The 11,938-nt window shown below is 40.1% G+C and overlaps 1 protein-coding gene across 1 annotated transcript; it reads left to right on the plus strand.

Moving 5' to 3' along the window:
• Positions 1-4,939: 4,939 nt before the first annotated feature.
• On the plus strand, positions 4,940-6,070 carry LOC115821539 (chemokine-like receptor 1). The gene has a single exon (XM_030785354.1). It carries the CDS (start codon positions 4,940-4,942, stop codon positions 6,068-6,070), a length of 1,131 nt encoding a protein of 376 aa, XP_030641214.1.
• Positions 6,071-11,938: the final 5,868 nt, after the last annotated feature.

Consider the following 11,938-nt stretch of genomic DNA (forward strand, 5'->3'; position numbering starts at 1 on the left):
TAGCTAGATGTTGCTAAAGTAAAACTGAAGACTTACACAGGGCAAGTCATGCCTTTGTTAGGGCAGTTTGAAGCTGCTGTGAGCTATGAAAAGCAGAGAGAACAGCTACAGTACAATCACACCAGTTAAACACAATGAGTTGGCAGCACCTGTTGTGCCTGTTCTGAAAAAGGACAACATCGTCCGTTTGTGTGGAGGTTACAAATTAACGGTAAATCAGGCTGCCACTACGGAGACACACCCGTTGCCTCGGATTGAGGAGCTGATGACGTAAATAATGTCAAGCTGATGATGTAAATAATGTCCATTAAAGAGTGTCAAAAAGCATGACTCGCAGTTTCTCACATTCATCATCTCTTATTTCATATTATTGAGTAGAAAGCAGAGTATCCCGAAACAACAGGTCAAAGTGATGACGTCACGTCACAGACATTCAAAGCTTCGTTCAAAAAAGGTTGGCTAAAATTCAACTGGCAAAAAGTGGCATTCGATATAGCCCTACTGAGCCACATATACTCTATTAAACAGGTATGTGTGAAGCAAATTTCCACAACTTTTCCAAAACTTTCTGGGTTTATTTGTTTTTCTAAAACCTCTCCAGGCCTGGAAATTGCTATTTTCAAATTCCATGACTTTTCCAGGTTTTTCATGACTGTATGAACTCTGCATGTGTGTACTCACCTTGAATTTGTCTGCCAATACACAACGGTAACTGTTCATAGGAAGCAATACATGCAAACGTTCTACCATGACCAACGAGCGGAGGACAGGTTTTTCTCTGTGGATGACACAGTCTATTTGCAAAATAGCGCAGGGGGAGGAAATAAATGGAGTGATAGTTGAAGAAACAGGGCCAGTGTCCTACAAAGTCCAGGGAAGAAACACTGACATCACAAACAGGAGACATGGGGATCAATTTGAGATTCTGAGTCACAGGTGATAGACTTGATCAGAATACTGACTGTTCAATCACCGACACACCAACTCAACCCGGTGCACTCAAAGAGAATGGACTGATCCTGTGTCTGCCAAAAGTGTAGAGGTGCCAGCAGCATCTCAGAGTCCACGCCGCTCATCCAGAGTTAGGAAGCCGCCTGAATGCTATGACCCTTAAAACACACACAAAGTCCAGCAAGATGGACTGACAGGTCAAGATAAGGACTGTTTTTGTTTGACACTGTTCTACAATGCAAAGAACTGTTATTTCTCAAGAAAAGTTTATTGCAGAAACAAAAAAGGACTGAGACACTCGTTTGTTAAAGAAAAGGGAAAAAAAGAGTACACCACTGTTGAAAGTACTTTATAGACATGTTATGTTATATAGGATTGTCATATCAGGGATAACGCACTGGCTTATTTGAGTTATGGCTTATTGTAATGGAATACTACTTTCATTTTAAAAGGGAGGGGGGTGATGATTTGCTATTTTGGAAACTTGGTTGTGCTGTAGTTACCAGACAATGCACGAAGGATGCTGGGATATCTATGTTAGTCAAGCACGAGTGGAGTAAAAAGAGGGCAACCTGTTGAAAGTATGGCTGTCTCGTGTTTAATAAATTATTAAATACACCACATTGTTCATCAGTATGATCCCTCAGCATAAATGTATCCTTGATCTGCACTCTGATTTCTCCATATTCACATCATTGCATTCAAGTGTTTTTGTTAAGTATCTCTTCTTACCTCTCAACTGCAAGTATGTCATGGAAACTGTTGTCCAGACTTGAAAGTTGAGTGGAAGATAGATAGTATAGCAGAAGTACCCTGGTAAACAAGAGGAAGGATGGCGACAGCAGAAGAGGCTAAATCAGTTATTTGGAAGTTCTTTGATAAAACAGAAAATGGCTTTCAAACAACCCGCAAATTATGCAACATGACTCTGAAATGGCCTCACATTGTGGATGGCCCAATGTGTGTTTGCTGTATTGTTGTATTTCACTATGCAAATTTTCATTTCCAACTTCACCTTTGTGTAAGGTAAGAGCAAGTGTTATCTTCATATAATTAATTCTTCATGTCATTCATTTTATGCCTTGCTCAATGTGCTGAGACCAACCCCATCATAGATGCATAGTCTTTTCATTGATGCAAGACACATCCCACACAATTGATAGATAGATAGATAGATAGATAGATAGATAGATAGATAGATAGATAGATAGATAGATAGATAAACAGATAGACAGATAGATAAACAGATAGACAGATACATAGATAGATAAGGGGTTTCACAGAGTAGCCTACTTGAGTACTCAAGTTCTCGAGCAGTCACATCAATTCTCGAGTTCCTGCATTAACATCGAGTAGGCTACTCCTCAATCATGTGATGCTAGATCTTGCTCACACTCAGTTTCCAGTTAGAGCCCTTGGTAAACAAGAGGAAGGATGGCAACAGCAGAGGAGACTAAATCAGTTATTTGGAAGTTCTCTGATAAAACAGAAAATGGCTTTCAACAAACCGCAAATTATGCAAGATGACTCTGAAATGGCTTCACATCATGGATTACCCAATGTGCATTTGCTTTATTGTTGTATTTCACTGTGCAAATTTTCATTTCCAACTTCACCTTTGTGTAAGGTAAGAGCAAATGTTATCTTCATATCATTAATTTTATTAATTTTTTCATGTCATTAATTTTATGCCTTGCTCAGTGTGCTGAGACCGTAGTTGCATAGTCTTTTAATTGATGCAAGACACCTCCCATGCGATCATAGTTGAATAGTCTTTTCATTGATGCTCCCATACGATAGATAGATAGATAGATAGATAGATAGATAGATAGATAGATAGATAGATAAGGATTTTTTTCATGGCTTGAAATGTGACATTTACTGTTTTTTTATTGTACAGTGTCTGCTATTCATCTCATCTCATTCACCGAACCACGTCAGCCTGATGTTCATGTTGATGTTGCACAGCTCACTACCTTGCACATAAACTGCACATATCTGCACTTTACTCCCATTTCTTACCTTCTCTTCTATATTTTACACAGTATTTTTAAGTTCTCCCTTATATTACATTCTTTATATTCTGTTTGCAGTCTATTTATGTTCTGTTTATTCTGTTTGTGTATATATATTTTTTTTATCCTCATCTCTATCTTACTCTTTTTATCATTTAGTCAAAATAAGCATTTCACTGCACGTTGTACTGTGTATGGCTGTGTGTGTGACAAATAAAAATTTTCAGGACCTGAAACTTGCAAACATTTACAGGTTACTATGCCCAACGCACATCTCAAGAGGACTGTGAGCACAACATAAAGGGTAATTATTCATGATGGCTTTTATTTTTGTTGTTGGTTATAAACAACTGCTCACTCAAAGTCATGCAAAGCATTTTATTCTGTGGTACAGGAATAAAACGCTTACAGGAATTATATCACATAATGATCATAAATTAAGTGTAGCCTGTCGCTTTGGTTGGAACTGTAGAACCACATGCAGTGATGCCAACTTTGCAATTTTGTTGCTAGATTGAGCAACTTTTCAGACTATCCTTGCAAGTTTTTTTTTTTTTTTTCAAAAAGCACCTAGCAACAAATTTAGCCACTTTTAAAATTTATGTGGTACTTTTAGCAACTTTTGAAAAATAACTCAAACACTAAAATGCACGCATTTTTCATCTAAATGGCACAAAAATTTTCTGTCACATGTACACTCAGTCACAACACACTGTCTGTCTATCTGGTTGCAAAAGTGCATTGTAAGTGACATCAGCAGTGACGGCTCAGCTCAATAGCCAGACGCAACTTCGCAACAAATCGACCTACAAATTCTCCTGAAAGTTAGTTGGAAAGACTGACCTCATGACTAGCAGATAAAATCCCTTGAACCTATACAAGTTTTCAGACAGCAATTCAGCTCCACTGTACCGTAACTTGAGGACAGCATTTTGATTGTATAGGTCTCAGACAAATTACATATTCAGAGGACAAATTACATATTCAGCATTTTCTCATTTACTTAAGGTGAGCATCTTACTTCACTCGTCTATTTTCAATTTTTTTTTTTTCAGGTTGTATTCGTGGACATAATTTTAAGCATCGGTGAGGAATACAGTTTCAATACTGTTTTACTACCTCACTTTGCATTATCCTTCATTGATATGCAATTCTGTTATAGCAGACAAAACTCTGCCTTGTGTAATTCATAAGGTTACAAATTAGAATTTACCTTTTGTGCCTACAATAAATGGTGTCTCATGTTAGCATTACTGATATGTTTGATTTATTCTAGTTTGTCTGGTCAGGTAAGGGTTGGCAATTGTTACACATTAAGTCTGGAATCATTATATGTGGACTAATCCCCCAAAGAAAATGTGAAATGTGAAATGTGAAACTGATTTAAAAAAAACAAAAAAACAAAAGAAAGAAAGAAAAAGGAAAAGGAAAATTTCTCTCCTTAAAAACAGCGGAGGGTGAAAAATTCAGGTTTTTGCAGTTTCTGTCAGCGTACACAATCGTGTCACAACTGTGACCTCTAGTGGCAAAATAAGAACTAGCATACAATATTTAAGAAAATGGCTTGAAATGAGGGTCAAGCAATCGTCTCCCTTTTCAACTACATGATGTGTGAGCTTTTGCCCTAATTCTTACCTCTTCAGTGGCTTTCATTGAATCAATGGCCCGATAATCCCCTAATGACTTGGCTTATATAATTTAGAGTAGAAAGGGATCAGGATTAGGTAAATTTACACTTTTTGCAGCCTTTTATGTATCAGGACAACCAAGTCAGACGTGTTGGATTGAGACTGGGTTGGGGTGGGTCAATAGAGCCATTACAAAGCTTTTAAGCATATGCACCAATGCAGCTGTGATAGCAACCAAAAAAAAAAAAACTATTTCAGGATCTGTTCAATAACAATGACAGACTTGTCCCATCTTTAACAGTCTCTCAATTTAATTTTTCAGATCAGGTTTTTAAGAAAACCACAATGGAGTTTGCCTCGCTGGCTCGGTACCAAGGCAATGGTACTGACCTGCTTTACCACCCTACACCAACAAGCAACTTGACATATGAAGACTATTATTATGATGACCATGAAGAGCATGTAGTGCTCGGGAAGGCTCTCAATATTATGTCTCTCATCGTCTACTGTCTTGTCTTTGTGCTTGGGGTGGTGGGGAATGGTATTGTAATATGGGTGACAGGATTTAAGATGAAGAAGACGGTGAACACAGTCTGGTTTCTAAACTTGGCGGTTGCAGACTTCCTTTTCACTGCTTCCCTGCTTCTCAGTGTGGCCCACATGGCCAAAGACTGCCACCGGTCCTTGCACTTTTTCATGTGCAAGTTCAACAGCACCCGCAGCTTTCTCAACATGTTTGCCAGCGTCTACACCCTGGTGGTGATCAGTATCGATCGTTGCCTCACTGTTGTGTGTCCAATATGGGCACGAAATTATCGGAGCGTTCAAAAGGCTTCAGCCGTAAGCCTGGGCGTTTGGGTGTTTGCTTTAATGCTCAGCTCACCTTACTTCCTGTTCTGGGCCGCTGCGTCCGAGGATGTCATCAACTGTTTCAACAACTTCACTCTCCATGATGTCAAAAAGACAGCCGAGGTGGTGAAGCTCATGTTACATCACTGTGCCATGATCATCACTCGCTTCCTCTTGGGTTTCGTGGTGCCCTTCAGCATTATCATGTCCTGCTATGCTGTCATCATCCATCGGCTGAAAAGAAACCGGTCCATGTCTGGTCGCACTGGCAGACCCTTTAAGATCATTGCCGCCGTGATCACAGCCTTCTTCTTATGCTGGGCTCCGTACCACATCCTGGCCCTGCTTGAAATGTATAACTACATGCTGGCTGACTTGGACAAAACCCTGGATCTTGTCATTACTATTGGCTTCCCTATCGCAACCAGTTTGGCTTTCCTCAACAGTTGCTTGAACCCGTTGCTGTATGTGTTCATGAGCCAGGACTTCAAAGAAAACATACAAGAATCCATCTTGAAGGCTTTGGAAGCTGCTTTCACAGAAGAGGTGTCTCGCACAAACACCTGGAAAAACTCTGTGCTTTCAAGCAGAGGTAAGGAGAAGTCCTTCTCTGATGCAGAGGTGTGATGGACTGATAAAGAATTTTCTGCTGGAGGAAAAGTGTGACTGTTAAAATGAAACTGGACTTCTTAAACTGTACTTTAAAATGGAGCATAACAATACTGTGGCGAAGTACAATTTTTGTCATTGTACAGAAAAGAGGGTGCTTTTTATCTGTAAAATCAAAACTGTGAGCAGCGTCTCTAGCACCAACACATTGTGTCTGTAGCACCAACACCAACACATTATGTACCATACACATGAGAAAACAGACAATATATACTTTACCTGAAGTACATATGTTTGATGTGGGGGAAATATTCAGTTCAACTTAGAGGCCTGGTCTCATCCGTTCTACATTTTATGATGCTTAATCACATGGGGTTGTGTTCTGCATGTCTTCAGAGCTTCTCTATGTTATGAACTTTCAAACTAAACCAAATAGCATTTATGGATGAATGTTTAGAGAGAAGTCATTGCCTCCGGGGGGCTTTACATGTATTTGCATAAGTGTGTATGTGTTTATATGAATAAATATGTCAAAAGTTTCTTGCGAAGAAGAATTACAAAAGTTTAGATTCATTCGAGTCATTTATTTGTCTCCTTTCAATTGTTAGTTCCACCCTAAGCATTTTTAATGAGTTTAACTAAGACAAACCATAGCTATTAGCAAAATTCTATCTAGTCAGAAATGTACATGATCTAATTAGTTAACTATATTGTCTAGATACAGAGCCCTTAGGCAAGTTATTTCCTGATCTATGTTCATTAACACAAATGTCACTTCCGGGCTGTGTGGATAAATCTTATTAAGAGTGTGTTAGTCAAATTATATTGTTACACAAAAATTTCATAACTTTCTGATTCAATATGTATTTCGACTTAACACCAACAGCAACATAGTGTGTGTAGAGCATCAATCAAAATCTTAAGTGGATTTTGATACCTCTAAACATATATTCACTTGTGGAGCGATTTAATGACTTCCAAGCAATGTTCTCACAAATGGGTACTTAAAATAGATTAGAGTCAGTTTGCCTGTAATACAATGGAAATGTTAGAAGTCTGGGGGTATTACACAGTGAAAATACTGAAAGTGCACAGTTGCGCTAAATTTTCTGAAAGTCTGTTAGGGTTAAGAGTGCCCGTGTGAGCGTACTATCAAACTCAGAAAGGCAAAAGGGAAAAAGAGGATGTGCTTTAAGAGAATATTACACAGCCTGTAGAGGATCTGGAGACATCAGCAGTAGCGCTAAGGAAAAAAAAGAAAAAGACATTTTACTGAGGGTCTTTTTTTTGCATTTGCATGCACTGCTTCTTCATTTACTCATAAGGACTCTTACGTGTTGTTGAGTATCAAGAGAACCACATGACAGGCATGAGCTGAGTCAGCTTCCTACATTTGCACAGCAGATATTGGTAAGTGCATATATGGCACACAGGATATGTGTGTATGAGTATGTGTATGAACTGGCTTTATGCATTTTTGCTTTGAATTGAAAAGGGCACAAGTGACTGTTGGCTGAAAGTCTGGGGGCTCATGCTGCATGCATTTTTTAGTCAAAAGTTAAAGTGGAGTTTGATTTGACACCGAGAAAGAGTTACGGTCAGTATTGTTCAATTAGCCACTTCATCAATGTTTTCATTTCCATGTTTCAGGTGGGTAAATGTGATGAAAATGAGTGTAAACTTTCTCACTGGTCTTAGTCTTTTGTTTAGTTTTGTAGTGTTTTGTATTTTGTGTTGTTCTCATTCAGCAATGAGTCCGTTGTCATTCTGTGGGTGTAACATATTTCGGTGAACCAGCTAGAAGTGAACCAGTCCAGTATCAGTCATCACCCCAGTGAGATCCAAAGTCTGCTGATTATCATCATCTTCATCACAAACAGTAAGACCACATCAACAGTATAACAAAAATAGATGTTTGAGATCTTTACTGATTGAAGTCACTGTCACCCTATACCAGTTGGAGTGCACACTCATTATTAACTCAGTGAATATGTAAAAAGTGCAATGCCTATTGAGGGAGGGTCTCCAGCAAAACAAAGAGAGAACTCATTAATCAATTATGTGTAGCCAACGCCTATGTTTACAAGGCATTTTCAGAGCCCAAATGTCTTGACCAGAGATGCTTATAATGTGTTTTTTTTTTGTTTTGTTTTTTTTTAACAATATTTCAGCACCTCTGAAAATAGGTTTTTGAAAAGTGAGAGAAAAAGCAGGTTAGGAAGAATGCATCTGTCTGTATCTGAAAGACCTACTCTCATGCCTGGAAATGATGACAGAGGTGAGTAGACGTCCAGACAAGACTCCACATGACCAAAGCCATCTTTTTAGTCCCAAGCGCCAGTACATCCAGTCACCACCTAAGTGCAGTGTCTTGGACCACCAAATTTATCAATCCATAAAGGTTGGGGAGCCTGAGTGCTTGAGATATAGGTAGAAGTCCCCAGTACAGCTCCACCAGCAGTTAAAAGCCTTGTCCCAGTGAGAGCAGCCCCAATCAAAGAAAGCTCAAGCCCAAGACCCTGCCATCCAACTAATGTTGTAGCAGCTCTAGGTAGATTGCAGTGAGATAAAGCAAGTGTTTCTGGCAGCCGTGGAAGCCATTGCCCTGCACTTGCAAAGACCACCCATTGCTCAGTCTGCCAACTACCAACTATAAGTGAGAGTGCAGCCGGAAACCAGACGGAATCTCAGGGGTTGTATGGCATGTCAGCAAACACATAGAGAAGATCACTGTGACCGCTGCTACTGCTGTAAGGAGTATGGCCATGCATCTCGTGGTTGTAGGAGGCTGTGGCAGAGGGGAAACAACAATGGGCCACTGAGGGGGGGCCAACGACAAACCAGAGACATTTAGCACCTTGAGACGTTGATCCCAAAGAGAGAAAGCCACAACTCACAAGTTTGTGAGCCTCATTGGAAAACAGCACCTGGTGAACTGCAAGGTAGATGGCATCACAGTGGAAGCCTTGTGGGATAGTGTTATCAGTATTATCAGTGAAGCCTGGTGGGCTGAATATTTCTCTTACACTGTTCTAAGGCCCAATACAGGGCTCCTGGGGCTAGAGACACTGACTGGGCTAGCAGCTAGACAGACTAAAAATCCTTTCGGTGATTGGGTTAAAGTAGAGTTTAAGTTGTGCAATAAGGAGAGAGAAACAGAAACAAATTGAACAAAACTTCAAACCAGCTCCACAGACCCAAATGACAACGCTCTGTTGATTAGGAGCATCTGACTGCTACACAGCAGGAAGCAGTGAAGAAAGTCCTGTATATGGAATGTATGGCATTTGAATATGATGATAATAATGTTGGCTGCATCCCATCGCTGAACATGCTTATCCCTTCGAGTGAGCTTACACCTGTTCAGAAGAGATGCCTGCATTCCAAATCTGCTTCATGCTGAAGTGAAGGAGTACCTCCAGGACCTGCTAAATAAAGGCTGGATTACTTCTTTTACATTCCCACACTCCTGTCCTGTAGTGTGTGTGAAGAAGGACAGAAGTCTGTTTCTGAGCTGTGATTACAAGAAGCTCAATAGTCAGCCAGTGCCTGACTGCCATGCTACATCCTGCATACAAGACATGCTGAACTCATTGAGTGGTAGGTACTGGCCCTCTGTCTTTGACCAAGGAAAGGCTTACCACCAAGAGTTCTTAGATCCGGATACTCATCCACTGACAACCACTCATAACCAGAAGAACATGAGGGAACAGAGGGAATGCCTCAGGCACCACTAACCTGTCAATTGTCAGCTTTGTATGCAGGGAATGTATTCTTGTATTTAAGGATCACTTCACCCATTTGCACAGGCCTATCCCATGAGGAATAAGACTGCTGATAGTGACAGAGAAGCTCTTCAATGGCTTCATCCACTTATCTGACTTCCCAAGAAAAATCCACCACAAAATGGGAAATGAATTTGACAATTATCTTCTAAGAAAGTTGAAAGCAGTGTGGAAGGGTCCCACCCGAGCCCATGTCATCCAGAAGAGAACCGAAATGTTGAATGCTTCAGTAGGAACCTGTGTGGCACGTTGCACTTTAAAAGAGAAGGAAAGGCACATTGGAAGACTTCAGTGCGTCAGGTCATCCATGCTTACAACTCCACCTGCTCTGAGACAGCAAGTTATTCTCCTTATTTTCTTTTCTTTGAAGATCTTCTCCACCTTCTGTTCAATCTTGGTGTCTGTGGAAAACGAGCAAAATATGAGGACAATGTCATAAAGTAGCAAAAATCTATGAAGTAGGCTTATTCGACTGCAAGCAAGGCAGTGATGGATAATCACTCCATGGCATTGGTTTAATGCATTTTTTGTTCTGAATGGAAAAAGTGACTATTGGCTAAAAATCTGTGGGTTCATGCAGCATGCATTCTTCAGTCAAAAGTTGTAGTGGAGTTTGAGTTGCCACTGAGAAACGCCGCCAGTTCAATGTTGTTTTCATTTCCATATCTCAGGTGGATAAATGTGACAAAAACAAGTGTAAACTTTGTTGATGGTCTCATTTTTTTTGGTCTTGTAGTAGGCCTGTTTTGTACTCTGTGTTGTTTTTGGTTTTATTCATTTCTAGTAGCATAAGGGGTTAGCAAAAGGAAAACAGCTGATTAGCAGCACTACTGTTTATTGCTGCCAAGGCAGCTACACAATACAAAGGCAAAACACTGAACAGACGCAGAAGAAAGTGCCAGCCCACTTCAGGAGATCATTTAACAAGGCAGAGTGAAACCAAGAGTAAGCACAAGAAAGCTCAGGAGGTTTCACTGGACCATGACCAGTCAACTCCTTCTACTTACAATAAACCACCATCAATGGAACCAACACCTGCCATTGGTTTTATGCCCTACAGACAGAGAGCCAATAACCTGATTCAGAGCACAACAGCTGCAGAATTGTATAATGTGTTTTGGTAGTAGATAATGAAGGATGGCATTCAGCAAGCAAAAACTACTACTGCAGATAGATAACTAAGAAATAAATAAATGCATCAACACATGCCAGCTGTGTACTCCTAGAGAGTGGCTGTCATCAGGTTGTCATGGACTATGTAAAATTTTTATTGACCACCTTTAGAATGAAAGAGTCATGTGATCTAATAGACTTATGCCTGGATACAACCTGAGGTGAATGGCTAAAACTGTGAGTCCTCTGGGATAATGCATGTCTTCTGTGCAACATCATTCTGATAGAGGTTGACTAGGTTTGGCTGAATTAACCTAGTCATCTTAAATCGCATGAACTTTGCATTACTCTTTTGTTTCCAGTTCACATATGACATTCACGTCCAAAGAGGTGAGCATAACAATGTTTCTGTAATGTTTCTGAAAGAACTGTCCAAGTATTCTCTCTCCACTGCAGTCCATCTGCCGACAAACTTGTCGGATCTGACATTCTCAGCATGTTTTCCATTGATCACAATGGGATAAAGTGTGTTTTGCTGTGCCCTAGATCTTTTATCATAACTTTGGTTTATTTAATCTCAGTATCTGAAGGAAAGCAGGAAAAGCTCCACTGAACAAAATCATGTCATTTAAAATTGTCACCTCATTCCATTCTCTGTTCATAGAGCAAGTTAACTGGGTAATCAACATATTTAAACAAATGTCTTCTCAGGTGTGGGCCTCTACAGTTGACAGTATCCAGTATTTACAGAGGGGAGGAGATGATGCAACCTTGAGAGCAGCCTTCAGAAGAGAGTCACTCTTCCAATAGCATCTACCCTTTGCGCTTTGTTGGTTGGGATGTCCCAATAGCCAACCCAGCATTGACAACTCTACATAGGAATCAGACAAAATTTCCTCTGTGTTGAGGTGTGGTTTAATAGACGCGAATGAAGAGAAATCAACAACAACAGAAACTGAGCATTCTTTAAGGTGTGATTTGTGAGGGC

This window comes from Chanos chanos, chromosome 9, assembly GCF_902362185.1.
Source record: "Chanos chanos chromosome 9, fChaCha1.1, whole genome shotgun sequence".
In the NCBI taxonomy this organism is placed as follows: Eukaryota; Metazoa; Chordata; class Actinopteri; order Gonorynchiformes; family Chanidae; genus Chanos; species Chanos chanos.

What these genes read in the sequence shown, in the direction of transcription:
- LOC115821539 (XM_030785354.1), top strand. Translation starts at nt 4,940, where the DNA reads ATGGAGTTTGCCTCGCTGGCTCGGTACCAAGGCAATGGTACTGACCTG.